This window comes from Centruroides vittatus, unplaced genomic scaffold (assembly GCF_030686945.1).
Source record: "Centruroides vittatus isolate TY-2023 unplaced genomic scaffold, ASM3068694v2 contig_19, whole genome shotgun sequence".
Lineage (NCBI taxonomy): Eukaryota > Metazoa > Arthropoda > Arachnida > Scorpiones > Buthidae > Centruroides > Centruroides vittatus.
The window spans coordinates 3,013,645-3,034,241 of NW_027121169.1; the positions used below are offsets into that span (position 1 = coordinate 3,013,645).

The window sequence follows — 20,597 nt, forward strand, 5'->3', positions numbered from 1 at the left end:
AGATTTTCAAACTGATAGTAAACTGTGATATAAAATCAGAATTTTGAGTGCAATTGTCCCTCTTTATCTGTAGATCAAAAATATTTGGTAAAATAAAATAAAATGTAGACAGTTTCAAGAAGTAAAACTCGAATTTGTTTGTATTTTAAATATTATATGTATTTTCCTTTCAATGTTGTTAAAAGAAAGAAAATGTTAAATTATTGCCAGCATATATTATGTTATTTGGCTTAGGATGGTTGCATCTATACTGAACATGTAAAGACTTTTTTCTTGTCATTATTCCTTAAACAATACAATGTAACAACTGTTTACATTGTATTAAGTGCTTAAGTAATTTCAAAGTGATTTAAAATATATAGGAGAATGTCTGTAGGTTATGATCAAATATACTCTTGAGAAGCTGGAACACTCAATAAGCAACTCAATACCTCCTGCACTCTTTCCAGTAAAAATTTTAATGGTTTCGACCTCTTTAAGGGGCCTGCATCAGGTTTTCAAACTATTCTAAAATCAAATATTCTACAGAGTATTCCAAATTGGAACATTCAAACAACATGACTTTATTTTAAAAATTTTCACATAGTATTCCAAAACACTCAAATGCAACATGACACCAATTATTCCACAAACACAATGTTAAATATTCAATTTTAGAATAGTTTGAAACCTGAGGCAGTCTGTTTGGGAGGCCAAAAACATTTGTCTGATTAAAACTTTTTGATAGAAAGAATATGGAAGGTGTTGAGTTGCTTATATTCAAATAGTATGCTATTTAATATAATAATTCAAGCATCTTCAGATTTTGATAACTGCAGGTGTCCCAGAACCAAGCCCTGTGAATCCTGACTCTATTACTGTGAGGATGGTTGGATAAGATAGTTAAGTAATATATAATTATTTGAATTATAAAATAAATAGAATTCTTATAGTAGAAGTCACATAAGATCTGTTTTCTAGTGCTAAACATGATAGATAATAAAGATGAGAGAAAATACAAAAAAGAAATTGCTCAAATGTTTTTAGGTTATAAACATAAAACTGCCCAGAATAATTATGTATAGAAAGTAGGAATAGAATAAGAATAAATAAATAAATAAAGAAACATATTAACATATCGAAAATTTCGGTATTGTGCAATATCTGCTACTTCAACAATATATATTTTTTAATCAATAAATCTGAGTGCAATATTGAAGCACATTTAAAACAAACTTTCAAAACAAGAAAATTGAAATAATAATGTGAAATTTAAAAAAAAAAGGAGGCTTTTCACTTCAATAATATAATTATCAGCAAAGCACAGTACATTCAGTTTTATCAATAATATAACTAAAATTATACAGATAATTCAGAAATTAATGAGTATTTTTGCTTTTATTATTCAAAGCATCTTCAGATTGCATTCTGTATAAAGATCAAACACAGAATCAACCAAAAGTGTTTAAGTTTAAATTATATAACTTACAAGAGGAATTGAATATTTAAATTAAAATAAAAAAATATGAGCTTGAGTAGAATAAAGCCAGTGTGCTATTTTCAAGAAAGACAAAAAATGTTATTTATAACAGAGATGATTTTAAACAAACTGCAAAAGGCATGCAATAGGCTGACATTGAATGTGTCATAAATATGGAATTGTTTGCTATGAAGAAATTATATTTGTAATTTTTTAAAAATAATTTTACATATGTTTGATTCTATGCATAAGTTAAGTTTAAATGCTTTTTATTACATTTTATGTTTGATTTTTTATGTAAAATGTAATCAGAAAGTGTTGAATAATAAAAGCAAAAGTAATCATTACTTTTTGGATCCTTTGTGTAATTTTAACTGTATCATTGATAAAACTGTGGCTATATTGTGCCAAATTTAATTTTTTGTTGAGCAAGAATACTCATCCATTTATATTTATAATATACCATATACAAGATTAATCTAAAAAGAAATGAGAATTGGTACTTATCACTGTTCTATTATTGTGTATTGAATGTGTGTTTTAACACGTTTTTTTCCTATACAATCTGTGTGGTTTTCTATTCTGAAAGGATCAATCAAGAACAGGATTCAAACCTGCATAAATTAATCAATAGCACTGTGGATCAGTCTTTTCTTCCAGAATATTTTAAATTAGTTCATTTAATTTTAATTATTAAATTTTATACATGATGGCAACTTAATCACATATGTTTAGTCTAAATTATGTAACATTTATATATTTAAAACCAAAGTTGGCCTGATAATAAATTTGGTTTGATTATTTGATTAGTTTTACTTTTGTTTGGGTCATTACTAATATATTGGAAAAGTTAACCATCAATATTATATATTAAATAAATCATACAATTAGAAAAATATACTCTCATAGAAGTTTTATTCCTCATTGAGCTCAATATAAAGAAAATTACTGATAGGTTTTATTTTGCCACTCACTGATTTATCAACAGTACTGTTTCATTAATAAAACTGTGAGTGCATTGATATGGATAGAAATAAACACATTTAAAGTAAATTTTTGAAAAAAAAACATAAGCACATTGTTAGAATACTCTTATTCCTTGTAATTACTACAGTAATGTTTTGGATCTTTAGCTTTTTGGGTTTACATGCAGTAGACTCTCCCATATCCAAACAAAGAACTGAGTTGGACTGCCCACAGGAATGAACTAAGTTATCTAGTTCATTCCTGTAGGCAGGAATGAACTAGATAACTTAAGTATTGTGTTCGTTTTGTTCTCAGGTCCCTTCTGAACTGTAAAATTAAGCCGATGTCACATCATTATAATGCATTTCACACACAACTGATCAGTTGTGACAACTATACTTCTTACTGTAAACTGGATGAATTATAATTCTTTCTTCCAGGAAAAACCTCACACCACACAGACCAACTCAGAAAGCTTGAGACCCTAGAGATATATAAAGTGGGTTTGCACACTACATGCATCAACTACAAGGATGCAATCAACATCTTGCAAGCCTGGAAATATTGCTATGAGGGAAGTGCGCACCCACAAATAACTTAATATTGCATTAATTCGTTTTACATCCAAAGATCGGCGAACGTAATTGTACGCATGCGTAGATAACATCCCAGCTCGAGCATAATGTTCCATCTTATCTTCCAATTCCATGATTCCAAAATTGGAATAGAATTCGCTTCGGTTTCTTGGTTCCATTCACTGGCATTTGAAACTACCTTTGTGCTGTGCCTGAAGAAGACCCCGACGGGGTTGAAAACTTTACCAGTTGTATAAACACCTAACACTGGATTGTCAAGGTTTTTTGTAGAAGAAAGAATGATAAGTTGTGGTGAGTGCATTGCACACTTCTGCAAATTTCAAGGCAACCTTAATAAAAAGAAAGTTAAAAAATGTACACACTGCAATATGGAATGGTAAGATTCAGAGTAATGTACAATACGTTTGGAAATTTTTGCTTGTCTTTGATCAGTCCAGATATGGAAGGTCTATTATATTTTCTTTTATCCATAGAGTATTTGGCCAATAAAGTATTAAAAGATTCTCTCATAATATTCAACATAACTCAAGTTTGGTTAATAGAATTTTTCTCTTCTCATGAGGTTCTTCATCTCTTTTCTGTAGATAAGAATAATTTTTATTTAAAGAAACAGGCAGACATTCTTTCTTATTAAAAGGTTTGACACTACATACAAATATTTGACAATACTACTATAGTATTAACAATAAATCTACAAATGTAAAGTGCTAAGTATAACTTCTATTGCTGAAGCTTGTGTGCGCTAACATGCACATACACTCAAACCTGTTTTTGTGCGGTCTTTTTTTGTGCGATTTGTTTGTACGATTTTTTGTGTGCAGTATACGAATTTCAATCAAATTGGTATACTGCACAAAAATAATTGCACAAAACACATTGCACATATAAAAAATCGCACAAAAAAACAGGTTTGAGTGTACAAGCTTCATTTTTTTTCAAATGAATTTATTCATTAATACTGATGCCTTTTTTTTCCTGTCTTCTGAAAATGAATAATAAAAAAAATCTTATATTCTATTATTAAGGAACCATAACTTGAAAATTGATGTGTTAAGTTGTTACATATAGATTGTTAGTGTCTGAAGTGTATTTTAAACCTCTTTTGTTTTAAAATATATATACAAGTAATAATATTTATTGTTGATTAAAGATATTTCCATCTTTACTTATTCTTATTGCAATTATAAATTTATTTTTACTTTTACTTTAAAAAAGTACAAGAAATATTACTTCAAAAGGTTTTTGGAATATTCTTTTTAAATTTGTTGTCAATCTTTTTAGTTAAACATTATCATTTACATCAGGATGTGCACTGGATTTGGTGCACTAGGCATCAAATGTAATGAAATTTGAAAAAAATAGTAAGCAGAATAAAAATATAATGGTTGCATTGTGCAACCATTAAATTTTTATTCTGCTTACTAAAGATATTTATTTATTTATTTACTATTATTGTATCAATTAATGCAAGGGGCTTAGCTCCCTTCTCCTCATGTGCTGAGCACATGCAGAGTAGTGGAGTGAAAACTAACAATCATGTCCAAGTATAATATGTCAATGTTTTTGAATGTATAAGTAAAACATAAACACAGTTTTTAATAGTCTGTGACCATACATCTAATTTGGCACCTTTTATCATCTTATTAACCAGCTGATAATTCAAAATCACTATAAAAGATCTGCCACTATAAGAGGAGGATTGATTTTGAAATAACATATTAAAAGATGCCTTTTTCTATTTGATAGAAAGCCAGAAAACATGAAAACATTCCAAAATTATGATGCAATCATTACATTCAAATGATTTTGAGTGGATTTGAAGGAGTTCTGTTTTGAATAGTTAGATCTTGATTGATGTTTTTGAGAATGAATCCTATCGTAAATTTTTGTAAGTATATTAGTAAGTTAATTTCTGTTATTTTTAATATTCTGGAGCCAAAAAGAGAGCTGTAAAGTATGTCTTTCATTCTAATATTATCATATTCTTTTCTGGTGTCTTCCTACAATCATTTCTTGGACCTCTTGCTCTTACATCCATGACTTTTCTGATTTTGTTTAGTGTTCTAATTGTTATATTGTTACCTGTAATTATTTTTTAAAATTTTAATAAAATCTACTAAAACTTTATTAAAATTTTAAAATCTACTGTATTTACTAAACTCAGAATTTTTGTTGACCATCTTAATGTTGTATTATATACTTAGAACAGTATTTTGAGGAACATAATTTCAATTTATAGTGGTTAAAGTACAGAAACTCCTTTTACAAAAGTCTGGAATTCATGTTTAAATCATGCCTTAAAAATCTGAGTTTCATCAAAAGTAAGACTTCTAAATATTTTGGTGAAATGGAAAAAAAATGAGTTGACTGAAATGATAAATGTATGAGCTTGCTCATACATTTATTATTTCAGTCATGTCATCATTGTTATGCTGATAATCGTAAGTTAAGCTACATGTAAGAGTTGTTTTCCTTAATAAATTTAAAAGCACAAAGTAGTAGCATTGTAGCTTGAGGCCTTAAAACTGCAAATTGCTTAGTTTCATGTAAATTTGGCCTCATCTGTTGGGTCTTTCCTCACCTGGCTGATTTATAATGGATCTTGCTAAACCTATGATAGGCACAAAGTCTTCATAGTGCCTAGGGGTATAGAAAAAGTTAAAAATAATAAATCGCCGGAGTTATATTTTTTTATTTCAGAGAATCCTCCTTTGTTGTTGGCAAATTATATATTTTTGAAATTAGATCGGTATCCATAAAACTGCAATTCATCAAAACTGCTTAATGGAGAAACCATTACCAATACTCTTGCATCTAGTCCTGAGTATTTTTGGACCCTGCTTATCATCAAGAGCTAAAACTACAAAATCATCCATCCAATTATTCTAATTCTTTGGAATTTCTGTTAGTTCTAAAAGTCAAATTTGTTCTAAACTTTTTGAACTCCAACCAAGGTGGCATGATATTGGAATTTGGAGTTCATCTGTTCAGATAGTTGGATTTTGAAAAGTGTAACAGAATTCCAAAGAATTGGAATTTTTGAAATGACAGTTTTTGACAGATTACAATCATTACTAAATTTTTGAACTGTTTGGAATTATTCCAAAACTTTTTTCAGTTTATATTAAATATGTTTGTAAATGTATATTCCAAAGACACAAAAATATCCTAAGAATATTTAATGCTTAAATTAAATTAAATCTTTAAACTTGAAAAGCTTTCTTCATTCCTTATTTTTTAATTTGAATATACCATTTCATGAAAATTCTGATGGGAAGAATAATAATTAATGTAAATTTCATAAAAGCCAAACAATCTACTGAATTATTGGACTATTTTCAGGCTACATTTATCATTGGTTATCAATAATAGATCATGTGGTTTTAATAAGTTAAATTGGGTTTTGAGTTGGCTATTGCTATATATTTCATCTTTGAAGACACCCAAAACATTATATTAGATAGATTTCTAAAGTGAGAAAATAGCAAAAGCAGTTAGAATCCAAAATTTATTAATTTCCGCGATACTCAAGACTCTAAAAACTAATTTATTGGAGAAATTGATAAGAAACAAGTCTTAAGCTTAGCTCAAGTATGTTCAAGCTTCTTAGGCTTGTCATCAGAGGACAACAAAAAATAACATTCCAAATTCTATCAACTAAAAAACATTTCAAATTGAATGAGGTTTGGAAACAGAGCAGACAAATGCCATCTTCCAAACCATTTTTTTTATTTCAAATCTATTCAATATCATATGGAATCTTTGTTTCATCCCACTTTCAATCCTCATGGCTCTCCCAAATCTTCCAAAACCTATTGCTTCATATTCATTATTTCCTTTCTCTTTTGTTCTAAACTACCTGTTTTTATGTCACCAACAACACTGCCATTGTTGAGATTAACAGTCTAGGTCTATCTCCAAATCCATAAACTTTCCACTGTATTTTTTTCTTCATGTATCTCTTCTAACAACTGTGTATCTCCCACTTAACCTCTCCACCTCTATCCAACATCATTTCTGACATAGTCATCACCCACAATCTATCCTTCCTTTTCTACAGTCCTCAAAATGTTCTCATATCTTGTGACTAATGTTCTCTTTGTTGCTCCTACATAAAATTTCTTCACTCCAACTCTCTTTGTCTCTCTGCTGCCTTCTCATTCACAACCCTATCAAAAAACATTGGATTTCTCTTCAACATTATTTTTCCATCATGTATCGTCACCAGGGGCAGCTTCCTGAAAATCTATTTTTCAGCACTTCTTCTTAGTAGATAAAAGCAGCAAAAACCCCAACGAAGGCATGGATGGATGTAAGCAACAAGTCTATATGTCACCAGTTCCTTTTTAGAAATTACTTGTAATTTTAATTGAATGTATTTTGTGTTTTTAAAAGAACATTTTTTAACTTCTGGCAGCAAGTAGTCTACAGAGAAAGGTCAGTTGCCAAGAATGTGTATTGTCTGGAATGCAAGAAAAATAAATGGTGGTTCCTTTTGGGCAGACTTTGTTTTTAACTTTAAAAAAATTATTTTTTCAGTTATTGCTTTCTCCAGAGCCTTAAAAAAACTATTGCCCACAAATCAACATAATGCAAAGAGACTGACTTTGCTGTCTTCTTCTTTTGTTCTGTTTTCCTTCAGTACTTCTTCTAACTCTAAAAACCTTTGAAATTCTGATTTTGTAACTTTGTATTTCTCTGCCAGTTCCAGTAACATTTCTAACTCTCGAGAGATTCTTGTGTCAAGAACAGAACTATTGCTCTTTATGCCACTGCTATTCTATATTAGTATGTTTTATTTATTTTATGTAATAGTAAACTTTTAAAGTGCATTCACAAGTCTTAAAATGTGTCCTCCTGCTAATATTATGTTTAAAAATCACTCTGTGAAAGCATCCTTCATATATATCCCATTCTGTACCTTTGTATTTTCAGATAGGGGTTTTTTTGGATTAAAATTAAAAATGAGCAGGATTCAAAGAGGACAGTACATTTTTTGGACATATGAATTGGGATTATGCGACATGAATGGAACAGTCTGATGTCAGAACTTGTCTGCTCTGTTTCCAAACTTTATCCAGTTTGAATGCTAGATACAGTTTGGAATTTTTTGTTGTTGTTGCCCCTGAAGATGAGCCTAAACAGCTCAAAAATACTTGGGCTAAATGTAAGACTTTTTTAGTTTCTTCTATAGTATTTAAAGATTTTTGTTAATTACGAAACACAATATAGTGCTTTGAAGATCACTTGGCTTTCTTTTCCCTTTTATTTAGTTGATACGTACATACATAGCTCGTTTCGGGCCTAATATGCCCCTTCTCAGTCAACTAAAATATTAAGACAATAACACTTTACAACCAATGTTTAAAAAAAAGGATTTACATTACTTAAAAAGTGTAGATCAATTAGCCAACATACTTACACACCTTGATATCTCGGGTTCAGCAATGTGAACAAAGATTTACATACATTCAACATGCATGCGATCTACATACATATTCTGGCATGTCTGTTTTGACAAATATATACTGTTAATTATATCATCAACAGTTACATATCCTTACATATTCTCTAATTATATGAGTCCACATATTTGCCATTAACATACTCTAATCACTCCATGTGTTTCATTAATCAAGTATTTAAAGACTTAAAAATAGTTATTTCATTAATATTGGTATTATATTATTTAATGTATTAAAATGCTATAATAGCATTATTTTATATCATATATGAGAAAAGACTTCTTGTTATATTAGTTTTAAATTTAACTAATTAAATTGCATGTCTTATAAAGTTTATGCAATTCAAACTTCATTTATTAAGTAAGAAAATAATTTCCAAATATTTTTGGGAGGCACTTTATCCTTTTTTACAGTTTTGGATGTGTTTTCCCAAAGGAGAAAGCATACCCATAGATTAAGAATCTCTGTTCTAACAAAAACTTTCATATGAAATATTTATCATAATACTAAATGTAATTTAAATATTTCCATTAAGGCAAATTGTTTGCTTTTTTCACAATAGTTAATATGAAAGACAAACCATAAAATTTTGTTTAAGAATCTGTGGATGGGATCATGCAATATATTAATATTAACATTAACAATAAGTTTGGATAAGTTTCAATTGAATCTCCACAATCACTATAACAAGTTGTAAAATATTTTACTTACTTTTATAAAGTGGCACAAGATTCTCTTATTATCCTCTTAACTTGTATGTAATAGCTACTGCAAATTATGCTTTGTAAGTAAATATGTAAAGAATTAAATTTACTTTACTAAAACTTTATTTATTTGCATTTATATTAGATAATACTGTTTTTTATCAAAACCATTAAGTTTCATTTTTTTATCAGCTGATAATAATTCTCTTACTTTCAATTTTTGTTTCACTTATGCTAACAAATTGTGTTTTCTTTAATTACATTTTGTAAACTTAGTTTACATTTCAGGCTGCAATTTTCAAACTAGACCTATACATTTCCAATGTCATCCATCTGTCTGTTCTTTGTTAATCTTGAGAACAGGGTTAGATGGATAAAAATTGAGATCAGGGATCTGGAGGCCTGATGAACTATAAAGTTAAAATTAAATTAAATTAAAAAATTAGATAAATTGCAGCCCAGCATTGTGACAATGTCACAATAAATAATTACACATTAAGATAAAATTATTTTTATTTATTCTGTATAATGGTAAACACTATTGCATTTCAGCCATTTATTCAGAATTAAATGAATTGTGGATAATAATATGCAGCAGTTTTGAATGCATTTTAACCGTTGTTTAAATATATCTTGGTTAATGTAGGGAAGAATTTTGGGCCATCCTGCACTTAGGTAGAAGTTCAGAGAATAAATTTACTGTTTTAAAGTGAAAGAGTTGGTAAGGCAATCTTGTCAAAAATTTAATTATAACAAATGTTTTAGAAGTGCTTTGGTTAGAAAAGGCATCAAGCTTCCTTAGCACCTGTTTAGAGCAATCGTTATAAAATTGTGCATAGAACATCTGGCTTACATTTAATTGAATTCTTAACTGGTACATCATTTTGAAAATAATGTGAGAAATTTTTCAAAATTGTGCTCATTTTTACAAATGTAAATTTTCTAACAATCAAAAAATGTTTAAATTATTAAGTGGACAGTTTGGTTTTGTCAGCTGTGATTTAAAATGTTGATTAATTGTCGAGTGATTTTTTTGCTTATCAGACAAATGTCTTCAGAAAGTTTTGATTTTGGCTTTTATCTGTTTGGTTTAAAACCAAAACAAAGAATATTGATCAAATTAATATGGTCAAATTAATATGATCAAATTAATTGGTCAAATTATATTGATTTAATGCTACATTTAAATAGAGCAAAGTTTCACTAATTGATCTGGAAAACATTTTAGCAGAACTCCAATTAAGAAAATGTTTGATTATTCGAACCACCGCTTGCTCTCCTCTCTCTCTCTCACTGATGCCACACTGCAGTTCTCTTACGTCATGATCAGCAATGCATATTTGCTGCAATAGGCCCAAATGATCAGTAGGATGTTACTTGCATATTGATGAATAAATAAATACAGTATGTTTATAGTACTGTGATGTTATCCTGTAACTCATTATTTACATGATAATATGCTTATCTGAATTTTTGGTTATCCCAAATTACCCACAGAACAAATCAGTTCAGATAATTGGTGTTCTACTGTATTTAATATTTGATTATGGTTTTGCAGATCTTGATTGAGCTGCCCTGACAGATAGTAGGATGAATCTATGTTTGTCTGTAAATGATAGTTATATAAATTTAACAGAATGTGAAGCAAATTCTGGGACACCAGCACACAGTTGTGACTGGAGCTCCCAGTTGAGGTTTGTGAAATTATTTGTACTTAATATTAGACATGCAGGAAAGTCTTGTGCATGTAAGAGGTACTTTGTAAGTGAACAAATAATATCAAAAATAAATGTATTTTTTTTGCTGTTGAAACTAAAGAAATCTTTCATATGTATCAAAAGCACAATGAACTTTCACTAATGCAAACTCTACTTAAGTTGATTTTGTTCACTTTGTATTTGGTTGTAGATTTATCAGAAGAGAAATTATAGATTACTTTTTAAAAGCAAGACAAATTTGTAAACTTAATATGAATTTTATCTGTAGTCCTTTTAAACTTTGTTTTCTTTATATATATTTTGTGAAAATGCCTGGGAACACTGGGATGTGCTTAGAATTTGATCAGTATGACTTGAGGGAATAATGGCAATGGTAAGGAAGGGAATTGTGATTGGAAATAGTTTGATGCAAATGAGTCTGATTTTGGCATGGATCAAAGCTTTATTAGATTAAGAGTGAGAGATAACTGAAAGATAAAACCATACTGTTAACTAAAGTAGGAAATTTCAAAATAGACTATGAAAATGACTGTGTTCCTAATTCCACCTTTGAAATTTCACAATTTACTTCTCACACACACCTTCAATGTTTGCCTGTCTTCATCACCTTTAGAGAGTCTTTTCTTGTAGGACGTCCTTCTCTATTTGCTATTAGGTTTTTTTTTTCTTTCCTGATGGTCGGGTCAATTTTCTCACATTCTGGTCAGCCGGCTTTTCCTCGAAACTTAGTGTCTAGAAATAAGTAGGACAAGGGTCAAAAAGAGTGCAATTAAAGCAAAATTAGTTGAATTTGCACTAATCGTCAATAAACCATAACTCTACTGTTTGAACAAGGCTGTGGATTAGGAATGTGCACTGTATTTTAAAACAGATTTTTTTTTAAAATCAGAACTATATTTTAAAATATTCTTAGTATTATCTGATTTCTGACTGAGATGACTAATTTTTATTTTCTCTGGAAGATCTCACTCAAGTGCAAGTTGATTCTAGCTTTTTTTTAGTATTGAAGGAGTCATTTGTGATGGTTTTCCTTCTCCAGTTTGATTTATGTATTTACAATAATGCCACAAGTGGGCAATCTGCCAAGGGAGAACTTTCTATGGGGAACTGGCCCTATTTAGGTGTTAGATAAGTGAAGAAAATGTGGAAAACTATGCTTGTCCAGTTTGTTGGCTGGGAGTAAATCAATCCATGACCACTTTACTTATAGAATGGCATTTTAAATTTTGTTATTGCATAATTCCCTTTGAATCTGAGTTATCAGACACATGAATATAAACAAAAAGAATATTTTATTAAAAATTTAGTCATTTTTATGTCAATACGTTGTGACCCACAATGCACACAATAATCTGGCATTTGAAATTATTAATGCATAATACAAGTATTAAAAATTACAAATTGTTTGTCTTTCTAGAGTCCGAGAATGGAAGAAAGACTGAGAGAGACAAATGAAAGAGAATTGAGGAGTATGGAAAAGTTCAGAGAAGAAGGAGAAAGGGGAGGCAGCAGAGAGAAAATGTCAACAGAGAGAGTTCATGTCCGGGAGATGGAATCAGTAGAAAAATTGAAAGCTAAAGACAAAGAGAAGAAAGCTGCAAGGAAAAGAGTAAGTTTTTTTACAAAAGCTTTTCATTTTTTAAATAAATAATTTGAAAATAGCATCTGGAAGCAGCTAACTTACATCATTGTTACAAATTTTCTGAGATAACAGTAGAGTCAGGTTCTTAATTGAAGCAGTGAGATGCTTTTGTATTTTTGAGGGGAAAAAAAACTTCTGCCAGTCATTGTTTCACTGCTATTGGAAATAAAATTTTACTTTATTATTAGCAAAAATGCATTCAGTTTGGCTCATTTGCAAGTAATTTGTTTGAATCTTAGGAAAACTGTTTCTTTAAAATGACAACAATATCTGCCAACAATTCCCCTTTTCAATCTCATGAAAAGTAATGTTTGAAAAAATTTTAAAATTTTACAAATTATACATTGCTTAAAGCAGAAATAAATACAGTAGAGAGTCGTTAATCCAAATTGGGGACAGGGGTTGTTCGGATTAGTGATTTGTTCGGATAACCGATTATGTACAAAAAAATATATTAACCTGTCTGGTGTTCAAATTTTTCTCCATTGCGTGTCGCTTTGTGTTGAATTTTTCTCCGTTGCGTGCCGCTTCGTGTTGAATTTTCATCGATTTTAAGCCTAACAAAAATTTTTATAATAATAATTGAGGCTATTGTATCATTAAAAATTATTTCTTTATTTTGTACAAACAAAGTAAATATATTGAAGAATATAAAAACATGAAAATTATACTTTAGAAGTAAATCTAGTATCAAAAACGTTTGATTCAGCACGACACAGTCCGACTAAAAATCGTTCGGATAACTGGCGATTCAGATTACCAGGGTTTGGATTAATGACTCTCTACTGTAAATGTAAAAAGTTAAGAAACTTTGAAATTACATTTTTTACACCTTTCAAATAACAGAATTATAGTGAAGAACAGGAATAAATAAGTAACTCACAGATATCATAGTATTGGTGTACATATACAGTAATTCTAAGATGTACAGTACATATACAGTAATTCTAAGATATATCCCCAAGCTTCTTTATAATTATCACTAACCTGTAACTCGCTGCCTGAACCTTTCTGAGCTGATTTGCCTGCATTGCAAAACTTGTTAGTACTACACAGTATCAGTGCAAAAGCAGGACACAGCAGTTTGACAAGTCCCTTTCTTCAACTAAACTGTTCATTTTTTATAGTCACCTAGAACAAAATAAATAAATGGGAAGTTTTGAGTTGGTTGAAGTATTTGTAGACAAGTTTGTGTTTAGATTTGCAGTGTTGTTAAACTTTTGTCTTTAATCTTCCAAAGAAAAGTTGAAATCTCTCTCTCTCTTTTTAATTATGTACCATATTTTATAGAAAAATTTGCAAAAGTCACAAGTTTCTTTTCACACAGGAGTTGCTGATGTCACTGCCTACAGATTGAACTGCCACCAATAATGCCATAACGCATTTAACATTACATTCAGTTAGTTATTATTTCCATTATGGAAATAAGTTGTTTGTTCGATCACATGTTCTTAGTAAATTAACAAAAGGCTGTACAACTGGCCCAAACTGGTTGAGTGTTTTGCCATTTGTATGTGCATTATTTTGGCCAAATAAAGATAAGAATACCCAACAGAGAGCGTGAGGCTTTCTGTTGGGTATTCTTATCTTTATTGAATGCACTGAAAATGTTGATTTTGACCTCTCCTGCAATCTATGCTGAGAACTTGTTACACTTGGCAACAGTGAGCAACCACTTGGAAAATGAGATTGAGCAGAGTTGTGCAACCTTCATGACAGAAGGTTGACAACTCTGATCCCCTAAACAGATGTGATGAGTACCGAGGAGGTATGACAACATCACATCTTTAATCAGCTATTGAGTCGGATGGACTTGCCCACTAGTCGGAGATGGCATGTTTATGTTAATAGTCCCGAGGGGATGGGATTGTTTTGTCCAGTCAAGTGGAAGGAGAAAGAGGGTCATCGATAAGGCAACAGGCGATATACGAGTAAAGGAGGACACCAATTAACAATGAAATAACAGTTTATTGGTTAACTAAATAGACGTTACAATAATCTAACATCGAGTGAATTTTATATCTAATCCCTATTTAATAATACTCATTTACTAATGCGCAACGGGGCCAAGGGAGAGTTCACAGGAGATGGTTCCATACCTCTTTAGGAATTTGGATATCCGAGAGAATAAAGTAATCCACCGAAATGTAGATGATAGGATCTGGGCACCAAATTAAAAGATTAATCCTAGGTTATGCGACATGTCTACTGTCAATGAGCGATTCCCCCGAGGAGCATCCTTTATACTTTTGTGATGGGAAAATCGATCATGTGATTGATTGTTATAGGCGATAAAGGTTATAGATGTTCCCGGGACCCAAAACAAATGACAAAATTTGGATGCTAACTATAAACTATCATGCAAGTCAAGCTGCATGCTCTGGGAACGATAGAATGTTGATAGTTATTCAAAGAGGGTTTCAAGTTTTCCCAGCTAAAGATTTTTTGCTAACCCATTATATAACGGAAAGGAAATTAATTAAAAATTTCTTTTAGGAGAATTCCGGATTTCACAGACCTGAAATTCCCCCTAAATAGTTTTGCTTCACATGAAAAAAATATTATTCTTTTGACAATCCAGAGAGACATAAATTTTCACTTCAGGATGCAGGTGGCATGCACCTGCATCCTGAAGTGAAAATTTGAGTTGGCATGGCACAGTTGAGCAAAAGCATTGTGATGAAGCAACCAGCTCAGGATCTTGCTGCGAGATTCTCCCACAAGAACAGCCAAGAGTTATGACTTTTGGAAACTCCTCTTCATTGTTGAAACTTCATTAACCAATATGGGAAAATATTAAATTTTTCTTCTGAACTGTTTCTTCCCCCAAATTCCCTACTGTCCTGCTAATTTTCCCCTAAGTCAGCATTACTGGATCAAGGAAAAGTAGCCAATCAAAACGGCCAGTCAGGGACAGAAAATAATAAAAACCCCAAATTTCAGGGATGTGACGGTTTCTCCTCCCAAAAATTCCAAGTATCAGACCATTTGTTGTGTGTTTTGTCTCAGGTCTATCTTTGCCCCATCTCTCTTTCTTGGATTGAATCTTTCTATTGCTGGAAGCTGACCACATCACCTTGAGCCATTGAGACCTCGGAGAAACACTCACTTGCTAAACAGGAACATCCCTTCATTTGGGATTGTCTTGAAAAGGGAGGAAGACCAGAGGCAAACACTGACTTTGAACTTTCAAGATCTTGTAAGCTCCTTTCGTGTCAAATAAATAGTTTGTTGTGCCAGCCACACCCAGTTATTGTTCCTCGCCTCTGTATTGTCCTGATTTGAATTACAGGTTTTGGCAACTTCACGTCACCATTAATCCATTACTGTTCCTCCGCCAAAATGTTAGTAGTTTACTGTATTGCTTCCAACATAAAACCAGCTGATGCATGAATATTTTGAGTCTTTAAAAATGTTATATTTCACAGGAAATTATATTAAATATGACTTCCAGTCCATAATGCAAGTTCTTATATAGGGCCCCCTGCCCCTAAGCCCTCCACATCTAGTCTCAACTTTTATCTATCTTAGCTCTGTTCTCAAGATTAAGGAAGGATAGACAAATAACAGTCGCCAGTGGGAATTTGTAGGTCTGCAATTTGAAAATTGCAGCCCAATCACTTGTTTTGATACAGACTGTCCTAATAAGAAATATTTTCATCACTGCAAAAGCTTTATAAAATAATTTTGTTCAATATTTCTGTAAAATACAAAGGAATCAGTCTATAAAATAAATATATACAGTAAAACTTGTCCATGATGGAACCTAAATGAAACAAAAACCCGCCTAGATAAAAAATCACTTGTTCTGAAGAATTTTTTCCATCTTAAGAAAAGAAAAAAAACCTGTTCAAAACAGAAAAAATATTCTGTACCATGCAGTTCTGGTTTATGCAGGTTTTACTGTTTATACAAACCCACATTTTGGGCAGTTAAAATACTATTTAAACTTGATAGTAGTGCCAAAAATTGAAAGCAGAATATTTCAGATACAGCATTAATGTTTAGTACAATAGTTGGTAAACTGTATTTGATAAAGTTGAAGCCAATAAACTTTGTATTTTTAGGACCATTCCGATGACAGCAGTGGCGAAACTAAAAGGAGAAAAGACGAAGATCAAGGTAGAGTATTATTTTAGTAATACAGCAGAAGTTCTGCATATTTGGGGGAGGGTTATGTTCTGAAAAACTGCCATGGATACAAGAGGGTGAAATAAATTGAAAAATAAGATTAGACGGGGAAATTTTTTTTTGTGTGTGTGCACTAAATTGACCAGAAAGTAACACTGGATTTTCTGGCAAAAAGTCAATTTGTCCTTTAATCCCTTACAAACTGTTCATAGTTTTCTATAAATGTTTTTCTCATGCCAGGTAGCTTGTTTATACCTTTTATATTGTAGTTCTTGGATTTTTGAGGAGAAAGAAAATGAACTACCTTGGTCATCAAAGAATATTTTGCCATTCAAAGGGATCCACTTTAGATTCTGTAACTGGCAGATTTCCATTTCTCCTCGAAGTTATCCAATCAAAATTTCTTATAATTCGCCCCACACATTCTGTAACTTCACAAATTTTTAGCTTTTTGAAATCAAATTTGTTGTTGTATACTGACATCTTCACATCTGTGGATAGAATAATAATAAAAATTTCACTCTTGAGCAAGTGAAAATTGGATAGGTTCCTAATAACATAATTGCATTAGGTAGCATATTAAGTGGACTGAAAATTGTACGTAGCAACTGTTTGTTAATCTCGCATGCAAATTTGTATCTATATACTCAAATTATTGTCCTAATTGTAAGTTGTCCATTCTTATTTTGTTTCTTACTAGTTTGTCTTTTTCAAAATTATTAATATGTCTTTAGTTTCTGTCACCAAAGGTTAATTATTGTAGGAACAAATGGATGAGAGGCAGAAGACTGAAATTCAGTATGTATATGAATTTTGGAACAATTTCTATGATGAGTCCAGTTTAATAAACTTTATTTTGTGTGTTGACATTGTCAAATTTTAATGGGGATGCTTTAAAGTCACTTTACCTTCATTTTTTGATTATCTCTGTCCCGTGGGCACTGAGAGGATCTTTTTTTAATGCCTGGCAAGGAACTAGGATTAACCACTCATAAAAAATTCTTGAGTTCTTTCATCCAGCCAGATTCTATCCTAGTGGTGGCATGAACTCCTCCAATCATCAGGCCATCACTTTGACATTGCAATCTAATTTTTAGTGGCTTTAGCTAAAATAATTGTCCATATTTTATTGTCATATGTTTCTATCATTATACTTGACAATTTTCAAAAAGGCTAATTGTAAATATGCAAGAATCTCTGGATAGCTTAATCCTCGTTTGATTTTTCTAATTTCTGGCTTTGCATATCTCACCACCGCCTGTTAAAAAATTTGGTTTGCACAATCCAAGCAACATGCCAATAAAGCCAGAAAGCAACATGCCAATAAAGCCAGAGGAAACTCCATCAAGATAAAAAGCAACTAAATGGGCAGTTAGCTCTCTTAGTTTTTGCAGAGTGGGAGCTTCAATTCAAAAAGAAATCCTTTTGTTCAGTATGCAAACTACAATTCTTTGGCATTTGCAAATTGTTTGGGCCCATAGTTTAAGAGTATTGCTTTTTTTTTCCAAAATATAATCTGATTTTTTAATGCAATCCATTTGCTTCCAACAGGTGTAAAGCAATCAACAAAACGTAATGGAGATAGTGAAATAAGAGAAAGAGAGAGGCATAGGAGGGTGAGTATTTGCTGCTTTGTCAACTTTTAATTATTTTTCAATTTTCTTACAAATTTACACTACCAAGTCATAATACTTTTTCTCCTCCCACTGCATTAAACCAAATGAGAAGTAGAATAATCCCGAGATAATTATAAAAAAGACAACTCATTAGTTTCTGTACATCTTTTTATTTATTGTGAAAAAGCAATTGATAATCATCAGACATATCAAAACACCAAGAAAATTATTCTCTGCAGTAACTTAAATTTTGTGTACCTGTTCAAAACACTGAAATTTAATAGAAAACTACATTTTGTGTTTGTATATTTCAAGACAATAATTGGCGGCAGATTTACTGATCCACACCGTTGAAATATTTTTAAAAATATTAAAATATGAGATGGATTCAAAGCTCATGGCTCAGTGACAAGTTTACTGGAAGTGCCAAAATTCCAAATGAAATTCAAACAATTAGTTTAGGTCTTTTGTCTTTCCTATATTTTAATTATTTTCTGGATAAATAGTGAAACTTAAACAGTAATTGATTGATCTTTAATTGTAAAATTAAGCCTACACTTGGTCAACAATGATAGGTGAGGTTGTTTCCAATCTTTGAATAGAGAGTGTAAGTTAATTGCTGGGCTATGGTTTATACTTTTAACAAATTCTTTCACATCAATTAGTTTTGTATTGGCCAAAAAAGTGTCTTTCAAAAGCGATGCAACTTTGGTATTGAATAATAAGGATTGATTGATGCATGATACCCAATATCTATCTACACCTTAGTCTACTCTTAGAAAACATACCTAAATAATCTTTGTAAGGAAAAGGCCTTCTTTGGTAGACAGACAAATTTGTACAATGAATGGGAAAAATTTTAAATCCTTTTCATTAATGAATAGAGAAATTGTCGAAAACTTGGATCGATGAGTTACAAAAATATGGTAGTCCCTCAATTTATTTGATTATAGACACATTGCTAGTTGATCCAAAGAGCATTAGACATTTTTGAACAAAAACTTTGGCAAGTTAGTTTCTCTTGTTACAAGCAGTTGTAAACAGTAAAATACTTTATTAACCTGAATTGTGGGTTACATTACTTCTCAAATCGGAAATGAGAATCTTTTCAATACAAAATAATATTAATCCGATTTAAGGATTTCATCTCATTACTTTACATTCTGTTTTTCAGGAAGAAAGTCCTCCAAAAGTATACGAGAGAAGGGAAAGAAGATCTGAACGAGAGGAAAAGAAACAATATCCTTTTTGGTGTAGATTGTAAAAAATTTGTGCATAAAATGTTGCAAGTCACATTTCATAATTATAAACACACCCAACTTTTTTCAATAACAAAAACATTACTATTGTTTAATGTGTTTATTAGTATATTGTAAACAACATCAATTTATAATAAACATTTTCTGAAATTTTTAGAGCTATCTGACAATTACAAAAACAGTTATCACAGGTTTCAAAAGTATAAGCACAGGTGCATAAAATTAGTATGATAATTTTTTTTTATTAATTGTTACCACAGGGTAGTACCATTCATTATTACAAATGTGGCACCAATTTTAAACAATTCCTTGTGGAAAAACACTAACAGAGTTGGAAATATGTGAAATTTACCAACTAAAAGGAGCAGGACAATCTAAGACAAATTTTGGTAGCTGTAAATCGATCTACATGTGCTGTGAGAATAAATAATGTGGAAAACTCCTTACACCTAGAAATGAAAGAAAGGTTTTTTGGCTACTGACAGGCAATAAGTTGTCTGTCAGAGAATCAGCATCAACACTATGCATACAGTTGCTGGTGAAACTGCAATTGACAATCATAAAAAAATGGCTGCCATTTTTTTAAATTTGGCAAACTGAAATTAACACAATTGCACAAAATAGCTAGATTAAAGTTGGCCAAAGACAAGATGACATGGAAAGAGGAGTGGAAACAAATAGTCTTTTCAGATGAAAAAAAATGGAATTTGGATGGACCTGATGGTTCATTCTGACATGATTTGAGAAAGAATGAAGAAATCAGAATGAGCAGACAGCATTTGGATGGGGGTAAAACAGACATTGTACTTATAGAAGGTAGAATAAATTCAGAAAAGTATCAAGTTATATCAAAATTTAATAACTTTTGGATCACTTACAGGGGGGGGAGAAAACTTGGCCATTCATGTATCAAAGTCAATTTTTAGTTCACTTTTTTCCAGCAAACCAATGTAATTGATTGGCCATCACAGAGCCCTGATATGAATCCAATAATGTTTAGGTCATTATGAGTCATCTTGTTTATGGCCAAAACAGACAATA

General features: G+C 31.0%; 1 protein-coding gene across 1 annotated transcript in view; it reads left to right on the forward strand.

Annotated features, from left to right (window-relative positions):
- The window catches only part of tho2 (THO complex subunit 2-like protein), a 220,185-nt gene that overhangs the window by 198,820 nt on the left and 768 nt on the right, over nt 1-20,597 (forward strand). Inside the window, exons 36-39 of the mRNA XM_067264536.1 lie at nt 12,326-12,517; nt 16,618-16,672; nt 18,233-18,297; nt 19,472-19,548. Of these exons, the coding sequence (XP_067120637.1) occupies nt 12,326-12,517; nt 16,618-16,672; nt 18,233-18,297; nt 19,472-19,548 (389 nt within the window). The remainder of the gene's footprint in view (nt 1-12,325; nt 12,518-16,617; nt 16,673-18,232; nt 18,298-19,471; nt 19,549-20,597) is intronic.